Here is a 22,785-nt window from a genome sequence, read left to right on the forward strand (position 1 = left end):
TGCGACCCACCAGGGGCACTGCACGTCCCCGAGGGGCAAACGGGCTCTGAGGGTGACCCGTGCTGTCCAGGCTCTGCTCCTGCTACTGGAAAGGGGATTTGAGGCGCTGGCAAAGGCAGGGGCTGGTGGGACCCCAGCCATGCCATGGAGGTTTCTTGCAGGGATCACACGTGCCAGAGCCATGGGAAGATCCGTGGGCCCCCTGACGGCCTGGACACAGTGTCCTGGGTCAGTGCCAGCCTCGAACATCCCCTGGGTGCCATGGGGCAGAGCTCAGCACCCGGCAGGAGCTGTGCCACCAGGGCTGGATGCACCCAGGCTCTGACGGGTCCAGGGGGCAATGCCAGCGCTGAGGGAGCCTTTTGGGGACTGAGTGCTGTGTCTTGGGGACCTGAGGCCCTACAGGTTTGGGGACACCAAGGTTTGGGGGCATTTTTGCACTGAGGGGGCCACTGCCCATGCACCAACCTGTGCCCTGGGCAGTCCCAGCCCTGGGCAGGGACAGCGTTTGTCCTTGAGCCCCCCCACCACCCCCAGCAGTTCCAAGCCCTTCCCTCCCCTCCGGGCGCCCCTGTGGCTGCTCTGTCCCTTTAAAAGGACTCCAGGCGTGGCTGTGGGATCGTTATCCCAGCCCAGCCGGACAAGGGACCGGACAGTCCCGGACAGCCCTGGACAGCCGCCGCCAGCCGCGCTGGCACAGCGTGGACCGCAACCTCCACAGGTACCTGGGCACTGAGGGGGCTCCAGGGATTCGGGGAGACAAGGGATGTGGAATGTGCTGGTCGTGCTCCAGTTGGTGTCCTTGGAGCCATCCCTGGGGAGGGAATTCTAGGCACAGCAGACACCTGGGGACACTCATGACAGGGCTGAGCTGGGCTGGCACTGCCTGGGCACCCTCCCGTGAGTGGGGACATCGTGGCGCATTCGGGAATGGCGGGAAGATGGAGAGCTGGCGGGGCCGTGCTGCCACTGGGGTCTGACCTCGCGGGCACGGCGTCCCCCCAGCACTGACCCCGCTCCCACAGCGCGGCCATGGGCGAGTGGGGCTTCCTGAGCTCCCTGCTGGACGCCGTGCAGGAGCACTCGCCCATGGTGGGCCGGTTCTGGCTGGTGGTGATGCTCCTCTTCCGCATCCTGGTCCTGGCCACGGTGGGCAGCGACGTCTTCGAGGACGAGCAGGAGGAGTTCGTGTGTAACACGCAGCAGCCGGGCTGCAAACCCGTGTGCTACGACGCCGCCTTCCCCATCTCCCACTACCGCTTCCTCGTCTTCCACGTCGTCGTGCTCTCGGCGCCCGCCGCCCTCTTCGTCATCTTCGCCGTGCACCAGGCGGCCAAGCCAGGGCACGGGGGTGCCCCCGGCCAGCGTGCCCGCCGCCTGCAGCCCTTCTACGTGGGCAGCGTGGTGGCCCGGATCGCCGCCGAGCTGGGCTTCCTGCTGGGCCAGGCGCTGCTCTACGGTTTTAGGGTGCAGCCGCTCTTCGTGTGCCGCCGCCGGCCCTGCCCGCACCGCGTCGACTGCTTCGTGTCCCGCCCCACCGAGAAAACCGTCTTCATCCACTTCTACTTCGTGGTGGGGCTGGTCTCGGCCCTGCTCAGCCTGGCCGAGCTCGCCCACCTCCTGCGCAAGGGCCCCCCGGCGCGGCCCGGCTGCTGCCCCCGGCCACAGGAGCAGGGCCTGGCGCCCGGGCAGCCGGCGGGGCCTGCGGAGGAGAAGTGCTGTGTCTTCCCACGGGGGGACCTCACCGTGTAACTGAGCATGGGCTGCCACTGCTGCCACGAGCTGTGGCCGTTCTCAGCCTGGTCATGCCAGGGAAGCCAGGCCAGGCCATGCTGGGCCATGCCCCGGTGTCCCCAGTGCCCCCTGGTTCCTGTTATGGGCGGTGGATGGGCCTCACCCGGCAGCTGCTGGAAAAAAAATATGGACAAAAGGAAGACAAACAGGTCCCATCCCTGTGCAGTGGCAGGGATGTCCCTTCCCACCCTGCCTGCCTGCCCCCAGCCCGGCAGGAGGGACCAGGGTTGTCCCCACACCCCCTGCTGGGGATGTCACAAATGCTCTGGGGCTGGCCCTGGGCATTGGGAGACACAGCTGTGGCATCAGGATTGGGACAGGCAGAGCTTTTGGGATGCTGGGGTGACCCCAAAAGGTTCTGCCCCCAACCCAGCCTCTGGGGATGGTCTGAATCGGGAGAGCAGATGGGGGGGTCCTGAGGTACCCTCCTGCAGCAAAGAACCCCCCCTCCAGCAGGACTCGGGGTGCCACAGCCTGACCATCTCCCCACCCCTGCAACCCAACCTCCCCCAGTACCCCACAACAAGAACGAGCCAGGCACTAGAATAAATAAACTTTATTCTGGAGCCAGCCCCCACCCATCCCCCTCCCCCATCCTCCCCGTGCCGGCAGGGCCAGGCCCCCTCCCACGAGGCTGGGGCTGGCACTGCCATGTGCCCCCACAGCCCCCTCCCGCCTGGGGGCCGGGGCAGGAGCCCGCCCAGTGCCCCCGACTCTAAATCCACTAAAATCTCAACAACAACAAAAAAAAAATTTAATAATAATAAACCGTGTGCCCCCCAAACCCCCAACCTCCCCCGGCAGCGCCCGCCGTGCCCCCTCCACCTGCACAGGCCTAAAAACCCCTCCAAACTTTTACAAAGGTTTTAAAACGTATTTATAGATATTTATAGATATTTATATATATATACTTTGCTTTCTTTTCTCTTTTAAATGACTCTGCTTCCTCGGCGTGCGGGGCTGGCTGGGCCTCCCCCCACCACACACACACGGACGGTCGGGGTGGGGCGCGGGGAGGGGGGGGAAGTGGCTCGGTGGTCGCGATCCCGTGGGTGCTGGTGCTGGTGGGGCCGGGGCGTCCCCGGGGCCGCGGCCGAGGGTCCCCGCGCCCCTGAAATGTGACTCAACCAACGCGCTGGGCCCGGGGCTGGGAGGGGCTCCCCGCGGGGGCTGCTCCGGCGGGGGGGCCTGCCAAGGAGTCCGCCCCACTGTGGGGGGCTGCAGCCGGGCCGGGGCGCGGGGTCCCCGCCGTGCCCGGCCGTGCCGGGCTCTGTCCTGGTGCGCGCCGGGCGCGGGTCACGGCGAGTGCGTGGCCGGGCTGCTGCGGTTGGAGCTGGGCGAGAGGCTGGGGCTGCAGCTGCCCGGGGGGGGTCCCAGGCTGCCCCCACGGGGTCCTCCCGCCTGCCCCCCCAGCGTGTCCATGCCCTCCGAGTTCTCCAGCATCTCCTGGATGAGCGGCGGCATCGAGCCCGGGATCTCCATCTTCAGCGTGATCACCCGCTCGGCGCCTGCGGGAGGGGCCCGGGGTCAGCAGGGTGCTGCTGGCGCCACCCGAAATGGCGCTCTGCCAAACCAGCACCCTCGGGATCGGCACCCCAAGACGGCACCCTGAAATTAGCACCTCCAAAATGGCACCCAAAAACTGCCACGCCCAAACCGGCACCCAAAGGACTGGGACACCCAAACCGACGCTTCCAAACGGGCACCCCTCATCTGCACTGGTCCCTGAGTGCCAAGGACAAAGGACATGGTCTCTCACCATGATCTCTGGAAAGTGCAGTGCTGGGGTTGTCCCCCTATTCTTTGTCCCCTCTAGAGGACGTTGACTGACCCAGACCCCCCAACACCCCTGGGATGCTCCCCCGGGATCCAGCGCCACAGGAGCGGCCACTCCCTCCTCAGCCTCACCCTTGGCGCTGATGCTGCGCAGGTCCGTGATCTTCATGAGCATCTTGGGGAACATGTGGGGCTTGTTGGGCCTCCTCTTCCTCACGTAGATCTTCAGCGCCTCCAGCAGCGGCTCCTGCAGCTTGTCCACCTTGTCGGGCTGCTCCAGGTCCTGGCGGTCTGGGGAGTGGGCACACAGTGGTTAGGGGGCGAGGCAGCACATCCTGGCATCCCCCTCACCCCCGACTCAGCCCAGCTCCTGTGGGGTCACCATTTGGGCTCTGTATGGGGTCTCCTTGCTCAGCCACTGGAGTAGGACAGGCCAGGGGCCCATCCCCTGCACCCCCAGCCCAGCACCCACCTCCGCAGATGAGGCAGATGGCACTGAGCAGCCCCGTCTCGGCGTCGTCCATCTCCAGCGGCAGCAGCTGGTTGGCGAAGGCGAAGACCAGGTCGGTGAGGGGCCCGAACCCCGCGTTGTGCATCTGCGTGCGGTTCAGCGTCAGCCCGTCCGAGAAGGTCATGGTGTCCTGCTCCGGCGTGTAGCGCGTGCAGATCCGCAGGATCTGGGGGGAAGGGTAAAGGGATGGGGGGGCTCAGCCTGGTGTCCCCTCCCCGTCCCCTCCCTGTCCCTGTTCCCCCTGCTCACCAGGATGTCGAGGCAGGCAGCTTTGAGGAGGGTGATCTGGTCAGCGATGGTGAGCGTGGTGAAGCCGGGGAGCTGCTTGGCGAACTCCACCGTCTTGATGATGCACTTGGTGGACAACTCGCTGAACTTGTCCCACAGGTCGATGTCCAGGGACACCCGCTGCTCCGAGCTGTTGTTCTGCAGGGAGAAGTAGGGGGTCAGGGCACGGAGGGGGTGCCGCCCTCCCCAGCCCCCCCCGGACCCTCTGGGACCCCCCGACACTCACCGTAGTGTATTTGCCGAGCTGGCAGAGCGCGGGGAAGGTCTCCTGGTGGGCTTTGCGCACCTTCTCGATGAGCTCCTCCACCTCGGGGGTGATGATGTAGCTCTCCGAGCACTCCGGCTTGGGCACGTCCTTCTTCTTCTTGTTCCGGTCATTGCGGACGGCTGTGGGGACAGCAGGGTCAGGGTCACCTGTCCCCAAAGCCACCCAGCCCCTGCCCAGGATGGGGGGCTCAGCCCCACCACGCTCTGTCCCACTTGGGGCCCACCCCCTCACCATGGGGATGGTGCTCAGCTCTGCCCTGCTAAGCCAACGCAGCAGAGAACGACCCCAGGGACAGAAACGGCAGCTGAGCCATCACGCTGGGTGAGGGGCCCATGGAGGGGACCCCAGGGGTGGCAGCTGGGGAGGGGGGAGCAGCTGGGAGCAGGCCTGGCCCCAAGGGGCTGAGCCTCTGTGGGTTGGGGGGGGGCCAGGACCCCCCTTAGGTGGAGGGTGGGCCCCTGGGATGCTGAACCCCCGCCCAGGCAGTGCCCAGCTCCCCCAGCCTCTGCCAGCCCCTCCCGGGGGTCCCGAGCCCCCAGGGATTGGCAGATGGGGCAGGACTCGGGGAGGCAGCTGCGCCCCTGCAGCCCAGGCCCCCGGGCACCCACCACGGGGGCACAGCCGGGCACCATGACAACTGCCAGCAGCGCCAGGAGGCCTCATCGGCATCGTTTATCTCTGACACTATCAATCACGCGTTGCCCGGGCAACTGCCGAGCTGTGACACAATCCCAGGGGGTCCCCATCCGCCCCCAGGGCCTCGCTGGGCACACGGTGGGGGCTGCTGGGATGGCCCATCGCCCCCAGAGCACCCCTGACTGTCCCCCAACATTGTCCCATCACTGACACCATCCCCATCCCTGACTCCATACTCACACTCCTTGGACATTCCCGACTTCGAAGCACTTCTGGAGCCGGCAGTACTGGCACCGGTTGCGCGTCACCTTGTTGATGATGCAGTTCTTGTCCCGGTGGCACGTGTACACCATGTTCTTCTGGATGCTGCGGCGGAAGAAGCCCTGGGGACCCCAAACACCCTGGTCAGCGCCCAGCACGGGGACCCCGAGCACCCCAGGGAGCCCAGGGGAGCTGTGGGGACTGTGAGGACAGTAGGGACAATGGGGACAGGGGCAGCACTCACCTTGCAGCCCTCGCAGGCGCTCACCCCATAGTGGTACCCCGAGGACTTGTCCTGGCACACAAAGCAGGGCTTGTAGATGCGGGGCAGGGGCGGGGGCGAGGGGGGGCTGGGCACGATCTCCTCCGAGCTGGTGCTCTGCGTCTCCACCGCTGTGGGGGAAAGGGGTGGCACTCAGGGTACGGAGCCCCCCACCAGGCAGAGACCCCCTGTCCCACACCCCAGGGTTATCCCCAGGCTCCGGGGGTCCCGGCAGTCCCGGCCCCACGCTGCCCACCCCGGCCCTGGCGCCAGGTCGAGCGGGGCCAGCAGGGGAGAGGACGCGAGCTGGGAAGATGCAACGTGACATTTCCAGGTCACGGAGACGATGTGGAATTCAGGCAGACAAAAAAAAAAAAAACAAGGGGGAGAAAAAAAAGCAAAGAAAAGGCCTGGGATCCCAGGAGCCCCCGGTCTGGGCGGCGCTGCCGGCGGATGGAGGGACAGAGGGGTAAAGAACTGGCACCAGGGGAGGAGGGGGTCAGTGCCACACATCCCCTCACACATGTGGCCACATGTACAGTGCGCCCCACCCTACATACTGGGTGACCCCACAGCGAAAATACAGCCCCCCAGGAGGGGATGGCGACACCCAGCTGGCATCCCTGGCAGGGGAAATCCCTGAGAGCAGCCCCTGGCCACCATGTGCTGCAATGGACCTGGGAGCATGGGGGTGACCCTGCACCCCAAAACCTTGTGGGACCTTCCTGCCCCCTCTTCCCGCACCCAAAAGCTTTGTGGGATGACCCAGCTCCCTCCTGCCCCACAGGAACACCCCTGTCCTCCAGGATCCCCCAGGAGGTGCCCAAACCCCCCAGGCCAAGCCCCATTCCCCATCCTGGTGCACCCCCAGTACTGGGGGAGGGGGGCTCAGCGCCATCAGGGTGCAGCCCCTGGCACTAGGGGGGCTCAGCAGCACCAGGGTGCACTCCCAGCACTTTGGGGGGCTCAGCACAGTTGGAGTGCAGCCCCTGGCACTGGGGGGGTGGTCTCAGCACAGTCAGGGTACCCCCCTCAGCACGGGGCACAGCCAGGCAGGGGTTAAAGAGCTCCCCGGCTGCTCCGGGATGTTTGCGAATGTTTTTCTGCAGCGGAGCCAAGCGAACCAGTCAAACAGGATATTAAAGGCCGGGCCCGGCGGGGGAGCCCGGCCCCCCCCCCAGCTCTGCCGGCCCCTGCACCCCAAAAAGGGCCCCACGGCCGCCCAAGTCCCCCCAGGGCCAGGGATCTGCGGGTAGGCCGGGCCAGGGACACCCAGCCCGGCGGAGGGGTCCCAATGGGGAGGGGGACCCAGGGGGGTGATGGGTGAGAGGTGGGGGTCCCCAGCCGGGCTGTGCCAACAGCCCCTCACCAAAGGCCAGGCGTGTGGATGGGGCCAGGGAGGAGACAACGGGACAAAGCCACCCCTGGCACTTGTCCCCAGGCTCCAGCAGGGAGGGGCGAGCGTGGGGTGTGACAGGAGCGTGCAGGACACGAGGGGAGCGTGAGGGGTGGGATGCGTGGGCACGGAGGGGAGTGTGAGTGCGTGGGGTGGGATGTGAGCGTGTGTGGGGTGGGATTCAAGCGTGTGGGGTGGGATATGAGCGTGCAGGGTGGGAGGGGGTGTGTGGGGTGGGACACTGGGCGCGGGGGCGAGCGCGCCGGGCAGAGCTCCCGGGCGGCGCTGAATAAATCACCGCTGCCACTCGAGGGAGCGGAGCCATTAAAGTGACTGAGCGAACGTCGTCTATAATTTATCGCCTCTTTTATATAATTTAAGAACTTCCTCGTGGAGAGCTGCACTCACAAAACGCGGATTTGACAAGATTTTGATGTGCTCGGCGCAGAGGGGGGAGGGGACCCGGCTTCCCCCCCCGCGTCCCTGCGCTGGCGGAGCTGCGCCAGCACCCCGGGAATCCCCTGCCACCCCCGGCACCGGCAAAGGGACTGCGGTGCCACCGCGGAGGGGACACGGACACAGGCACAGCTGCCAGCCTGACCAGTTCCCCAGGAGCCACCCACGGTGGCATCAGGCCTGGGTGCCCTTCGTGCCCTGGGGAGGGCACGGAGCAGCACCCAAAGGTGCTGAGCAGGCAGGATGGGTGCAAACCTCCCGTGGGGCTCGGTGAGGGGGTGCAGCTGGGGACACGGGGGACCTCAAGGCCCAGGCTCGCCCCCTCCCCCAGCCCGCTCCCCCCGCAGCAGGGGGGACCCCGGCAGCGGAGCCCGGCTCCAGCTGCAGACCAGATGCTGCGGCTCCGCCGGATCCCGGGTGAACGCGCCGCCCCCGCCCGCGGCCCCGCCGGCTGCTTCCTGCCCGCGCCGGGGGACCCCGGGGCACCCCGACACCCGCACCCCCGCCCTGGCGTGGGAAAGCGCCCGCGGGGACACCCCGTGTGCCAGCGCCCGCAGGGACACCCGGTCCGGGCCGCCACCACCCCCGCCAGCACCCGGCCACGGCTCCGGGACAGAGCACGGCACGCAGAGTGGGGGGACGGGGACAAAGCCCACCTGAGGGTCGCAGTGGGGGTCACCGGGGGTCCCCACAGGCCCGGTGTGGTGGCACTGACGTGCCAGGGATCACAGCCCCCCACAGGAGGGAGGGCGCCCACCCAGAGCTTCCCTGCGGATGAGGATCCCACGTGCCCCAGATTCCTGCGCCTCTGCAGGAGAAGGGGGAGGGAAGAGGGTCCCGGGAGCTCCGAGCCGTGGGGCGCCCTAGTGAGTGGGGGTGCCTGGTCCTGCCCGTGTCCACCGGTCACTGCCTGGTCCCCAGGGAACACCTCACCCACAGTACGGGCTCTGACCCCTGCCAGCACCAGGGCCTGGGCTCCCCAAACCCCAGACACACCCATCTGTGACCCACAGCTCCTGTGAGGCCATGTGAGGCCACCCTGTGCCCAGCAGGGTGGTGCCACGCACAATCCAACCCACAAATCCCCCAAAACTCCCCCAGCACCCCAAAACCCTCCCTGCAGCACATAACCCCCCGTGGGCAGGGGGTGCCCACTGCCTCGGTGGGCTCCCACAGGCCCCTCCGCTGCCCTCGGGGGTTGCCTCGTGCTTCGGTTTCCCTGGTCGTGGTGTGGCCTCTGCCCTGCTGAGGGGGGTGGGTGGGCTCCCCGTGCCCTCCAGGGCAGCTCTGGCCCCTGTGCCAGCACGGCGATGTCCCGCCGGGCAGGGCAGGGCAGGGCCGCGCCGGGCCAGCTGCCAGCGCCGTGGGGTCAGCGGGCACAGCCACAGCCGCCCCTGGGGAAACTGAGGCACGGCACGGCCGCCCCGACAGCATCGAGCCCCGCCGCAGGCTGTGGCACCCCCGGGGCCGGGGAGACACGGCACCTCGTGTGACGTCGGGCACGGGGCACCCTGCCAGGGAGTCCCGCCAGCGCCCGCCGCCCACGCGCCCGCCAGGTCACAGCCACCGTGACCAGAGCCCCGAGGTGCCCCGGCCTGGGAAGGGGACCCGTGTCCACCCAGCGCCGCGGCCCACGCGGAGGGGGCTCCAGACTTGGCGGGGGTGGGCACAGAGAGGACACAACAGCCCCCAGCTACCCCACTCAGGACAGTCAGGGGGACCTGCGCTAAGGGGTGGCACTGGCACCCAGGACCCCCCTGCCCACCCTGCCTGCACAGGGGCTCGGAGACAGCACCCCCCCGCCTTCACAGAGGCAGCGGGAGCCCCCGCGTGTCCCCAGCGCAGACAAAGGCCCTTCGGCCGCGCTCGGTGCCAGCGCAAAGGTCGAGCGGCCCCGAGACAATGGGGGGAGCGAGACAGGGGGCCACGGCCGCGCTCCCCCCGCGCAGCGCCAGCCACGGGCACCCTACGATGGGCCTCCCACGATGGACCCCCCCCTGCCCTTATCGGGGTGAAAGTCGCATGGAGCAGGACTTTCTTTCCCTAGGCCATTGTGGTGGCCCCAGAGTGCCAGGGCAGCGGTTGCCCACTGTGGGGGCACGGGACCCCTCCGGCCCCCCCAAGCCCCACTCGCCCTCCGCGCCGTGGGCACAAAGCACAGTAGGACCCCACATTCCCCATGCCGGGGGGAGTCCCCAGGCTGGCCAGCACTCGGGGTCCGCTGCCCATGTGCCCCCACTGCCCACCCCCGTCCGGTCGTGTCCCCACGCTTCCCGTGCCCCCTCTGCACAGAGCACGGAATGGGGGGACCAACGGGGGACATTTGGACATGACCCCCCAGCGGCAACAGGACTGGCCGGGCCCCACATCCACACCCACGACCCCTCGGCGCAGGGGGACCTCCCTAGCCCCGGCAGGGAGGGGAGGCCAGGCTGGGGCTCCCCCTCGCCTGAGCAGCAGCGGCGGCTCCGTCTGTAGTTAATTGGATTTTCCCGGAGCCTTTATCAGGAGGGAACGAAATTCCCGGCGGAGACGGTGCTGCCCGGACCCCGCCGCGGGAAGCGAGGGCGAGAGGCGACCCCCCGCCCTCCCCCCTCACCGGACTCGGCCCCGGTGTCCCGACTCCCCCCGAAATGAGGACGGGGGTGTTTAAGGAGCCCGGCGGCATCTGCGCAAGGAGCGGGTGGGGAGGGGGCTGAGGCGGGGGTCACTGAGCCCGGCACCCCTGAGACCAGCACCCAACTCAGCCCCCGCCGGCAGCCAAGCCCCTGCACCCAGCCCTGCACCCCGCGCCCAGCCCCGCAGTCCCGTTCCTCCCCTTCCCCGGGTTTCGGGGCCGCTCCCCCCGGCCCGATGCGGCGGAGAGGGGCCCGCCCGCCCCCGGCGCAGGTACCTACAGCGGCCGGAGCTGCTCCAGGGCGGGGGCGGCGGGGGCAGCCCTGGGGCCCGGCCCGTAGAAATCCATGCGGAGGAAGGGGCCGGGGGCAGCCCCGCCACCGCCGCGCCCTCGTACATGGCCCCGGGGCGGCGGGGGCGGCTCCCCCGGCCGGGGCGGCCCCGGGCGGTCAGTGCCCCCCCCCGCGCCCCCGGGGCGCCCTGCGCCGCGCGTCCATCGCCCCGCGGAGCGGCCCTGCCGCTCGCTCTGCGCCCGGGCGGCGGGAGGAGGAGGAGGAGAGGGAGGAGGAGGAGGAGGAGGAGGACGAGGAGGAGGCGGGGGGAGGGGAGGAAGGCGCAGCCCCGCCGGCTCTGCGGCTCCGCCAGCCCCGGTCCCTCCCGGCACCCGCCACCTCCCCGCGCTTAACCCGCTCCGCGCCGCGGGGCCGCCCCGGCACCCGCACGGGAGGGGACACGGACACGGACACGCGGTGGGGGGAGACGAACACGGACATGCAGAAGGCCCGGACATGAAGTGGGGGCTCGGACGCACGGGGGGGTGACGGACACACGTGGGGACACGGACACGCAGAAGGAAACGGACACAGGGGGACACGGACACGAGGGGGCAGCGCCACGCGGGAGGGGGACGGGGAGGGGCTCACGGAAGGGCGGGAGGGGCTCAAGGGCTGCCCGACGGAGCAGGGCGTGGGATGGGGGTCCCGGGGGGGTCCCGGGGGCTGCCCGGCAGCCGCGGCTCATTTGCCTAATGGGATGCGGGTGAACTGCGGGTGAACCCGTGGGAAGGGCTCACCTCGGCCTGACCCCCGGCCCCCCCCTCGAGGGGGATGTGTGTCTGTGTACATGCGTGTGCATGTGTGTTCATGCATGTTCTCACTGCCTGACGCGTGCTGGGTGCTCGGGGAGGTGCGTTTGCACACAGCCTGTGGCACACACATGTGCAAACATCCTGCACCTACATGTACATGTGTGTGACACCTTGTCCCACTGAGCACAGGAGCAGCTGAGCCTGTGAACACATGTGTATGTGTGTGTGTGTGTGTGTGTGTGTGTGTATCTGTGTGTCCTGCATGTGACCTGTGCAGGGCAGAGCACCGCGTGCCACCACGCTGGCCCTGCACACAGGGCCCTGCTGGAGGTGACACCCCGAACCCAGGGACCCCCAAGTGGTGACAGTGCTGCCCGCACAGAGCAGGGACAGTCACACGCCAAGGACAGGCCCCGGGGGTGCCACTTCCTGCCGCAGCGGTGGCAGCAGTGACCTCCCCGCTCCATGGCGGCCACACGGCCTCTGCCACGCCACGGCCCCCACACTGCCTGCCCCAGGGGTGCCCTTGGAGGGAGAGGGGCACCTCAGAACCCCCACAGGCCATGGGCAGGAGGAGCACATGTGTGTGCACGGCTGGACACGGGCAGGAGGATGTGGGCCCTGCGCAGGGACATGCGGCAGGCAGGGAGTGTGCACGGGATGCGCGTGTGTGTGCACACCAGTGAGCACACACATGGCACTGTATGCACAAACACCCCCCCATGACAGTGCACACACGCTCCTGATGCTGTGTGAGGCTGCACACGTGTGTGTGTGTGTGGCTGTGCACACATGTGCATGTGCCGTGTGTGTGCATCTGTGTGTCCATGTGTGTGTGTGTCCATGTGTCCACATCTGTACATCCATGTGTCCGTGTGTGTGTCCATGTCTGGATGTCCGTGTGTCCATGTGTGTGTCCATGTCCGTGTGTCCGTGTCCGTATGTCCGTGTGTGCGTGCGGGGCCGCGCAGCGCGGCAGCGCCTGTTTAAATAATAATGGCAAGTCGGGCTTTGCTTAGCCAGCAGGTTTCGAACAAAAGCCCAGCGCTGCTCCAACTTCCTGCAGCGAACATGACAAATGTCTGCTCTGACTCATTTACCAGCGCTGGAAAGAATGTGGCTGCGACGGAGGGGACGGCAGAGGGGACGGAGGGGACGGTGGAGGGGACGCGGGCGGTGGCACCGCGCCCGGGCTGTGCCCGCACATCGGGCGGCCGCCCCGACGGGCAGCGCTTCCCGGCCCGCATCGCTTCCTGCACCGCTTCCCACATCCCTTCCCGGCCCGCATCCCCTCCAGTCCCGCGTCGGCGGCAACAGGAAGAAACAGAGATTAAAAAAAAAAAAAAAGAAAAAAAAAAGAAAAAACCAAAACCTTAATTCCAGAGCCAAGAGGAACTGGGCGAGGGGACACCCCGCACGCAGCCCCGCGGTGTGAGGGGAATGGGGACACCCCGCCCTGAGCCACATCCCACCACAGGTCTGGGACACCAAAACAGGCCCCCACAGCAGCACTCCCAGCCCCTCATCCTCCTGGCCCCACTCCCAGGATGATGCTCTGAGGGGACACAAGATGCCCCCAAAAGCACGATGGAAACGCAACCCCTACAGCCCATGGGGACCCCACAGGGACCCCACCATGCCGAGGGGGTGGCTTTGGGAGGGCAGGGTCACACCTTCACGGGCAGGGATGCCTGGGACCCCCACACAACATCCCCCCAGCCCAGCCCTGGGGTGTTGGCCACGGCCCCTTCCCCCATCGCCACGCCGGCACCTCGGGGCCCCGCAGCCCCCCGCAGCCCCCCTCTCACCCGCCCACTTCAAAAGACCCCATTTATCCCCTTCAGCGGCTTTTGAGCCCGGCGAATTCCCGGCTGGAGCAGGCGGCTCCCCCCGGCCCCTGACAGTGATAGAGAACCTCCGCCTAATGGGCTTTCCCAGGCCGGGGGCCCAGCGCCTCATCAATCTTCCGGGGGCAGGGATGGGGGGGCCGGGGGTCCCCAGCACCGCACCCCACGGGACCTCCTCGGCCCCTGCCCCGAGTGGGGCCCCGCAGCCCCACGGCCCCCCCTCCCCGTGGGCCCCGGCCTTCAGGGAGCACGTTTTGCTCATTAATTTTTAAAAATTAATTAATTACGGGGCGCTGCGGGGGAGCGGCTGCGGCGCGGAGGAAACCGGAGCCAGCGGGTAGGGTGACAGGCCAGCCCGGGCGTGGGGCCCCCCGTCCCGGCAGCCCAGAGTGGGGCCAAGGGGGGGGCCTGGCTGCAGAGGGGGCTGGGCTGGGGTCCCGCTTCCCACAGCCTGGGAACCAGGGCGAGGGAGGGTCCGAGGGGGCAGCTGCACAGGGAGCCCCTCATGGCCCTGCCAAGATCCACCATGGGCCAGCACTGGGCAAGGGGAGAGGACCCCCAGGGACAGCCAAGTGACACTGAGCCCCCAGGGACAGGGATGAGGGCACAGGCACAGCCCTGGCACCGCCACATGCACTGACACGCATGTACACACCTGGCACGGGGACATGAGTGACGCTGCACTGCGTGTGGTGTTAACACACGGGCACTGCAGGCACACACACACACACACACATGACACAGGCGTGCACACCCCACACAGCCCAGCTGTGCACACACACAGGCACAGCAGCACTGCCGGCAGCACACGGTGCCACAGACACAGCTCCACGCACACGCACCCACCCCACAGCGGGCACACGCGGGTACACACATGCACACCCGTCAGGTGAGCACACATGTGCAGCTCCCAACCCACCAGGTCCCTGTCTCTGGGTACGCTCTGAGGTACCCAGTCGAACCTTGGCGGGGATCTGCACCCCCAGGATGGCCCAGTCAGATGGGCCCCGGGGCCGAGCAGCTGCAGCACATCTGGAGAGGGTGGACCAGTGGCGGGGCCGGACATGTGTGAGGAGGGGGTGGAGGCACTGAGCCCCCACCACAGCCCTCCCAGGCGGGACACAGACACCAGCACTTCCCCCGCCAGCTGCAGCACCAGGAGTGAGAGCAGTGGCACTGCAGGACACCCAAATTCTGCAGGACCTACATAAACGTGTCATTGGCCAGGCTATGTGGGTGCTACAGGGGGGGTAGACACAGTGCCCCCACCCTCTGCACCCCCTGGGACCCCGGGCGGCAGCCGATGGAGGACAACGGGAAACTGAGGCACGGTTCACCCGCCAGCCATCAGCCCCAGGGCACCCTCCAGCCCCGCCTGCAGCCCTGTCCCCAGTGTCAGGGAAAGGGGGGACGCAGGTGGCCCCCCCAGCCTGTTCCCACACGCTGGGAATGGCCCCAGAGCCAGCGCGGGGGAGTGGCCCCACCCGTCGACACCCAGTCGCTGAACTGGTCCCACTGGGTCCCACCGCCGCCGGGGCGGCTCCGGCGGGGGACAGCACCCAGGGCTGGCCCTGCCCGGACCTGCACCGGCCCCCGGGGCCAAGGACGGGCCGGGGGGGCCCCGCCACACCCCGACCCACGGGGTTCTCCCCGACAGCGGGCGCCGCGGGGCACTCAGTGCCACATGGCTCGGGAACAGGCACGGGCAGCCACTGACTGCGGGGCTGCGGTGGGAAGGGTCCAGCAGCCACCCCATGGCACCCAAGGGAGCACCCAGGGAAACTGAGGCACACTGAGGGGTGCTCGTTGAGGGGGACCCCCGGAGGAAGCCCACCTCCAGCGGCTCCCAGCTGCCGGCGCGGCGGGCGGTGATTACCAGGCCCGTGATGGACGACCCTGTCACGGGGAAATGGAATCGGGAGCAGCCGCGATGATGATCACCTTCATCGCCTTCATCGCCTCCCCACGGCGGCCCCCGGCGAACAAAGAGCCACCGTGGGGACACAGCACCCACCGAGCCCCCCGGCACCCGGCCTGGCCACGGCGGGGCTGGGGACACCCTGACCAGGGCCTGCGGGGCTGTTCATAACCAGGGTATAACACAGCCACTAACGAAGGTGGCCGTGCCACCACAATTAATGACACACACCCCGGCGGGGCCACTGTCCCCTCCCCACCTCAGCTTCCCCAGGCGCACTCATGGGGAGAAGCATCCAGAGTTCGTGTCACAGAGCTGGCGCACCCCAAACACAGATCCCCCACGGGTAGTGGCTGAGAGCAGGGAGACCCCCTCACTGGTGCCACCACCCCAGGACAGGTCACGGACCAGTGCTGGAGCAGCAGCCTGGGATAGGCACCTCCAGCTCATGCTGTGGACAGACACTGGCACGGAGGGTTCCCCACATGCCCCCCCCAGCCATGGGGGCCCCAACAATCCCCCCCCCGAGGCCGCAGTACTCACTGGCAGGTGATGGGGTGCTGTATCCACTGACGGGGAGCTGGTGCTGGATGCCGGCCAAGGTGCTGGGGGGCGAGAGCCCCCCTAGCATGTGCGGGAAGAAGAAGGCGTAGGGGGGCACAGGGTAGCCATTGAGGTGCCCCCCGCCCGGCGTGGGGCAGGAGCTGCTGTTGCTGGCCATGGCAGGGGTCTCCAGCGCGGGGGGGCTCTCAGGTGCGGGGGGCGAGGGGCGAGCAGAGCATGGGGCCCGCGGGTGCCCCGCTGCCGGGCTGGCCTCGCTGGTGACGCTGGTCCTGCGGCGCTGCGGGGGGAGCAGAGAGGGGGGTTAGCAGAGGGGCTAAGACCCCTGAGCCCCACCCCACGGGGGCACCCACCACCCGTGCCTCCAGCCCCCCCAGGTTCACATCCCCTCCCGGCCCCAGGAGGGCGCAGCCGGCCGGGTCCAGGGCTCCCTGCGGGATTAACGCCGATCCCTCCGATTAACGACATCGGGACGGCGGCACCGGCAGGCGCAGCTCCCTAATCCCGGCTTAGTGGTGAGGGGGGGATGAGGGGACGGTGTGGGGACGGCCTGGGGACACTGTGGCCCCACAGAGCACCCTCTCCAGCCAGCGGCCACACCGCAGCCCCAAACCTGCTCCCCTAGGGCTGGCATGGGAGCAGGGGCACAGGGCAGATCCCGGGGAGCAGAACCCTGTGCCCCAGCCTGGGGGGCTGCGAGGCAGCTGGGGGCAGGGGGGGCACACGGGCACAGCGGGGTCCCCTGAGGACAGCGGCTCTGCTCCAGCCCGGCTCTGCCGTCACGGCCACACGCCCGCCCCGGCTCCGCTCCCCCGACGCCTGCGCCGAGCGCGAGGGGGCTCAGCCACCCGGCCTTGGGCAGGAGGGGGTACAGCCCCCCCAGAACAGCACCGGGGGGCTCAGACCGGCCGCCCCCAGCAGGGCAGGGCTCTGCCCGTCGCGGCGCAGCCCCCGCCCCATGCCATGTGCCAGGCCGTGCCGTGTGCCGGCAGCTCCCACGCCAGGCCAGCGGGCACGGACCCCTCTGCCCAGGCCGGTCGGGGGGCGGTGGGGAGGGGGGCGCGGGGCTTTCACAATCCCGGGCTGGCTGTTTATTTAAGCGCTGGCGCGGGGCCCGGCGGGGGCTGTTTATTTGCCGAGAGCGCTGGCTCCCGGCCCCGCGGAGGCGGAAAAGGATCCAGAGGAACAAGGCTGGGCCGCCCGGCGAGGCGCTGGGGAGGGGCCGGGATGGGCATGGCCCTGCTCACCCCCCCAGCACCCAGCTGGGTGCACCCACTGGAGGCAGGACCCCTGTTCTCCCAGCTCACACCAGCACTGCCCATGCCACCGTCCCAGCGCTGCCCTCCACCCGTGGGGAGCACCCACGAGGAGACCCACAGAACAGCCATCTGCAAGGAGGGCATCCAGCAGCAGCTGGGTGGGGGTCACGTCCTGCCCAGCCCAGGCTGTCCCGGTGCACGCGGGATTCCCATGGGCATCACCAGGGCACGGTGCCAGATGCCGGGTCAGCATCTGCCCAGGGACAGTCCCCGCATGGGGTCCCCCCATGGCAGTGCAAGGACCACGGCCTGTAGTGTGGGGGGCTGCCCGTGGCCCCCCCGGGCAGGCCACAGTCCCCAAGTCATGCTGGCCGAGGGGAGCCCAGGGAGGGAGGCGCGGGAAGAACTGTTTATGTTTGCTGGTGCCAAGTGCTCGCCGGGCACGACGCCAGCCGTGCCGGGGCCCAATTACTCAACCCGCTCCGGCCCCCCCGCACGCTGCCGGCCTGGGACCGAGCGAGGCCAACGCCACCAGGCTGGTCACTGTGCACCCCAACCCAGCCAGAGGCCCCCCAGCCCCTTCCCAACGCTCCACAGGAGCAGCAGTGGCCAGGAGAGTCCAGGGATCCAGGCCAGTCCTGCTCCTGGGGGTCCTGGTGGGCAGGAGGAGCTGTCGCCCATGGGAGCTCCCATGGGACCACGTGCCGGCACTGCCCCCAGCACATGGGGGACACTGTGGCCCAACTGGGGGGTCCTGGGTGCTCCAAATGGAGGTCCTGGGTGCTCCAAATGGAGGTCCTGGGTGTCCTGGCCAAGCTGTGTTCCCAGAGCCTCCCAGAGCTGGGGGCCAGGGGCCGTGCAGCCCCTCGGCAGGGCCCACGCTCACCCGCCCCGACGCCTTTTCCTCCAGTCCCTGCAGGAGTTGGACGGGGCCCGGAGCTTCCTGGAATCCAGCATCTCGTTCCAGCCCCGTGGAAAACGCTGCTGCGGGGCCCGGGCCAAATCCAGCCACGAGGAACCTCCCGCCCAGGCCGGGGGTGGCCCCCGGGAGCGGACGGACGGACGGATGGACACGCAGACCAGAGCCATTCCCAGGGCTGGCAGCAACGCAGCTCAGGGGGGGCACAGCCTGGGGAGGACATGGCCAGGGGACATAGTTGGGGGGGCCACCATCCACCCATGACCCCAAAGAGGGCACAAAGCCCACTGTGTACACCCAGACAGGCCATGAAGCCCTGGCACAGCCCCTCAAGTGACCCCTTCCAAAAAGGCAGCCCCCCCGCAGTGACCCCCCCCCAGGCGGGGTTCAGTGCCACAGCCCCATCCTGCTCCCCCCCATCCGGCACAGCCAATGCCAACCGCAGAGGGACCAGGATGGCACCACGGCAGCCCCTCCCCATGACCACCCCAGCCAGCTGCACCCCGTCCCACCCACAGGCTCCCTGAAGACCCCTCCGTGCAGGCAGCACCCCCAGCCCCGGTGCCCACGTCACACCCCCAAACCCAGCCGCGCTTCCTGCCGGGGCACTCGGCGATGGCAGCGGATGTGACACGCCGGTGAGCGGGGGCACCGCCCTGGCCCCCCCGGCAGAGGGGGGCAAGTGGAGTTGGGGGGGTGTTTGGGGGTGCCTGGCAGGGCAGTGGGCAGCAACCCAGCCCTTCCTGTCACGCCGGCGGGCACCACGCTCCCGACCGCAGCTTCCCCTTGCCACTCTCGATTCCCAGGCAGATAGGTTTCAGTTCAGCCCTGGCCCAGTTGCCACAGCCCCCTGTCACCCCAGAGTCTGTCACCCTGTTGACCTGCCACTTAATTTCCCCAGTCCCTCATCCCTGCTGCCACCACAGTGTCTACCACCCCAGTATCCTCTGCACTCTCCACGTCTGGCAGGGGCTGCTGCCCACGTCCCCTGTCCTCACCGGGACAGGCAACAGGGACCTCCCAGTGCCAGGCTGCCCCCAGGGCGTGTGTGCAGAGGCGGGGGTGCCATGCTGGGCTGGGGGGGCACGGGGTGGCAGCCCCCGGGCAGGGCAGGAAGCGCCCGCGGAGCCGCTGCGGTCGCAGCCTGCGGTTTCCTCGCTGCCGGCAGAGCCAGCCCGGGGTGGCCTCGCACGCGAGGCCAAAGACCTGGCTGGCCCCGCTGCCCCCCCAGCCGCCACCGGCCCCCCCAGCCCAGCCAGCACCATGCACGGGGGGTGAGGTGCCCCCCTGGCAGGGCCGCTGAGTGAGACCCCCTCCCCGTATCCCCAGAGCTCTCAACCGTGAGTCACCGTCACGTTTCTCACGTCCCCGGGCAGGCGTGAATCATGCCCAGCCTGCGGCACGGCCAGAGCCAGCGGCACACACTCGGCCAGGCAGCCTGTGCCAGAGTCAGGGCTGCTGGGACCTGGGAATCTGGGAGTGCTGGGGACAGTGCAGACGCCAGGACGTGCATCCCGCAGCTCCCCAGGGGCAGCAGCACATCCAGGGGCTCACTCAGCCCCACCGCAGGTCCCTGTGCAGCACTGGTGACGCTCTGCGGGGCAGTCACCACCCACAATGGGCCACTGCCACTCCCCAAGCATGGACACAGGGCCAGGGACCCCACTCTGGCCCACGGGGATGGTGTCCATGCCAGTAGGGGTGGTATCCACACTGGCCTCCCCACCCCATGGGGGCACACAGGCACCCCGAGGTGTGGCTGCAGGCCCCAGGCCGTGGGTCCTCACCCCGGCACCCCAAATCCCGCTGCTGCCAGGAGCCACACGCTGAAATTCCACCTGTTGCGGCCAGGCCGACTCCGGTTACGCGGGGAACGCGCCACTCCGGTTACACCTCCCGCACCCACCGCCAGACGCGCCATTCTTCTGCGGGAACAGGTGCCCCAGCCCCCCCCACAGCCCCCATGGCTGTGCCAGGCCACCACCGGCACCGCTCGGGCCTGGCTGCGCCACGGGTGCTGTGGGAGGTGCAGGCCAGTCCCAAAGGTCCAGCGGTGTCTGGGTCAGTGCCCCCCACCAGCCCCTCACACCGTGGGATGGTCACACAGTACCCTGGGGACCCTCACTCACACCCACCCCTGCCTGCCCACGAGGGGACACCCCCAGGCCCAGCCCAATCCCAACCCCTGCATCCCAACCGTCAGGATGAGTGCAGGGATCTGCAGGCCCAGGATGTCCCGGGCTATCCCATCCCGGTCCCCTGCGGGCTCCCGGGAAGCAGGGGGATGGTGTCCTGGCAGCCGCCCGCGGCAGCCCCGGTTGTTTTTAGCCGAGGCTGCGGCGGCAGCCGGCGCCCTGGGAATGGCGTGCCGGGAACAGCGCGGCCCCAGACAGCCCTCGCTGGCTCGGCGACAGCCGGCAGACAAGTGCAGCTGGCACGGGGCCGCTCGGGACACAGCGCGGGGGACCCGGCGGGCAGGCGGCCGCCCGACACCCCCGGGCACCGGGATTTGGTGGCACCGTGCCCCCGGCCCGGGCAGGCTCCTGGGAGCCGGGGCCTGGAGTACCTGGGGGGGCCAAACCGCCCCTGTGCCGCAGCCACCGCGACCCACCGCGTCGCGCCCGGGCTGGCTGCAGGCGGGCGTGCGGCCGTGTGCCACGGCCACGTCCCCTCGCCTTGTCCCCTGTCATAGCCTGGCAGCCGGGGCTCAGCGGGGACAGCGGAGGCCACGGCGGGCGCACGCGGCCCCTCGCCGGGCCCTGCCACGAGCCACCCCCCGCTAAGCCGCCTCCAGCCGCAGGGAGATTAACCCATTTTCCGTAATCAGCACATGTGTCACCGCAGATATGATCGCACCCCCCCCCTCCGCGCCCGCCACGGCCCCCCCCGGGGCTGGCACTGCCAGGGGGCCCTGCGGCACAGGGTGTCCCGTGGCGTGGGGCACCTCGGCTCTGCAGGCACGCACCGCGGAGGACACACAGCTCTGCCAGCCCTGACGTGCTGCAGCAGCACCCCAAAGAGGGCTGGGGGACCCCAGAGCCCAGCCACCCCCTCGGCGGCAGTGCTGGCATCGGCGCTGGGCATCGCCAGGACGGTGGCTGAGGGCACGGCGGCTCAGGGCACGCATGGCCGGCGCAGCTGAGTGTGGCACGTTGTCACGCCAGAACCTCCTGGATATAAATAGATCCGGAGCGGCGGGATGGTGAATCCCAGCGCCGCAGGGCAGGCGGTGGCACGGGCCGTCCCCAGGCTCCGTGGCCACGGGGACAGAGCGCAGGGACACGGGCAGGTGTGCGAGGACAGCTGGGCATCCCTGTGGGATGGGGCAGCCACAGGCACCGGGCAGTGCTGGATGGGGCACAGGGCACTGCCCTGCTCCTGCCATCCCGCTGGCAGTGGCCGTGTCACCGTGTCACCTGGGGGGGCTGCGATCGGTGGGCACTGGACAACCCACCAGGGCACCTCCAGGCATCCCCAGCGCTGGCACCCACGGGAGCAGGCGCATCCCGCGCCGCAGCAAGGTCACCCCCAAGGGCAGGGTGGGGGCCCACGGGTGACATATGGCCCGGGAGCGGTGGCCGCGGGGCCGCTAAGCCACCGAGCCGTCACCCGCTAATCCCGGCGCGGGGCCGGCGGCGGGTGCCGCACCCGGAGCCTCCAGCCGGTGCCTGCCCGGCACCCCGGTGCGGGGGGAAACCGGCGTGGGGAACCACCCGTATCTCCCCAGCACCCGCCGCGCTGCGGGGCGGCCCCGCCACCAAAGGGGTCAAAGGTCAGAGGCACAGATTTGGGGGGCAGGGGCACAGATTCGGCTCTGCCCCGGCCCTCCCGCGACCCGGGGCGCTGCTGCCCGTGCCCGAGGGGGGGATCCCCCCGCTGAGCCCCCGGGGGGCAACACCCCCAACCCTCCCACCCCCACACACCCCGCGGGGCTCCGCCGCCCCGGGGCAGCTGCCGCGGTGGGGAGGCGGCGGCGGGCGGTCCCCCACCCCGGGCCCCGCCGCCCCCGCCCGGCTCCCCGGGCCCCCGGCCCCCGCCCGCCGCCGCCCTGTCAGCCGCGCAGAGCGATGGCTTCCTCCGCCCGCCGGCCAGGAAACGGCGCAGACGCCGCTCCCGCCCCCGGCCCCCGCCGCCCCCGCGCCCCCGGCCCTGCTCCCCCGCCGGGCCCTGGCCCCGCCGCACCCCGAAAAGGGAAGCGGCCCCGGCCCCCCCCACCGCCGCCGGGGGAATGTGGCTGCGCGCCCCGGGAGGGGGCCCGGTAATCCCAGGGGAGCACCCCCGGCACCGCGCTCTGCGGCCGCCCCCCGATCCCCGGTGCGGTGCGGGGCAGCGGAGCCCTCTCCGCGGCGGGGCCGCAGCGCGGCCGTTCGGGAGCGCCCCGGCGGTCGGTGCCGGGAGGGGAACTCCGGCACCCCGAGCCCGGAGTAGGAACACGGTGTGTGGGGGGGGTAAAGCCACAATCCAGAACCGGCTGCGGCTCCGGTGCTCCCGGCAGCTCCAGCCCAGCGGGGTCCCTGCCCCCCCCGCGCGGGAACCCCGGGATCCCCCGGATCCCCCGTTACCGGAGGGGGATCCCCAGAGGCGGTACCGAAGCTGCACCAAGACCCTCCCTCCCCACCGCCCCACGGGGCCACTCATTACCTGCTCACGGGAGGGTCCAACACCGAAATCCTTACACCCGGCGAGCTCCCGGCGGTGGCTGCATGGCGGCGGCGGCGGCACCGGGAAGCGGCGGGGTGGCGTGGGGGGAAGCTGGAAGGGAGGGAGGGAGGGGGTTCGCCCTGGCTTAGAGGGGTGAGGGAGGGGTGGGGTGGGGGCTCCCGGGGTTCACCGAGCGGTGGCCGCGGCCATTGCGAGTCATGTGCTCGCGGGGAAACTTTACCCGGGGCTGGGCCGGGCGGGGCGGCGGCGGCGGCGGCGGCGGCGGCGG

The 22,785-nt window shown here is 69.6% G+C and overlaps 2 protein-coding genes across 2 annotated transcripts; one reads left to right on the forward strand and one right to left on the reverse strand.

The window, feature by feature from the left end:
* The first annotated feature begins 1,017 nt into the window (after window positions 1-1,017).
* On the forward strand, window positions 1,018-1,752 carry GJD3 (gap junction protein delta 3). Its single transcript, XM_050327546.1, has one exon. It carries the CDS (start codon window positions 1,033-1,035, stop codon window positions 1,750-1,752), a length of 720 nt encoding a protein of 239 aa, XP_050183503.1. The 5' UTR covers window positions 1,018-1,032.
* Window positions 1,753-2,605: 853 nt separating this feature from the next.
* RARA (retinoic acid receptor alpha) lies at window positions 2,606-22,618 on the reverse strand. Its single transcript, XM_050327522.1, is given in 10 exon segments — window positions 2,606-3,302; window positions 3,703-3,861; window positions 4,043-4,247; window positions 4,331-4,507; window positions 4,596-4,756; window positions 5,514-5,529; window positions 5,531-5,656; window positions 5,779-5,927; window positions 15,660-15,957; window positions 22,497-22,618. Coding segments are annotated over 9 exon segments (1,383 nt in total). The 5' UTR covers window positions 15,838-15,957; window positions 22,497-22,618; the 3' UTR covers window positions 2,606-3,090.
* Between the last annotated feature and the right edge of the window lie 167 nt (window positions 22,619-22,785).

Source organism: Myiozetetes cayanensis, unplaced genomic scaffold (assembly GCF_022539395.1).
Source record: "Myiozetetes cayanensis isolate MyiCay16 unplaced genomic scaffold, myiCay2020 scf34, whole genome shotgun sequence".
In the NCBI taxonomy this organism is placed as follows: Eukaryota; Metazoa; Chordata; class Aves; order Passeriformes; family Tyrannidae; genus Myiozetetes; species Myiozetetes cayanensis.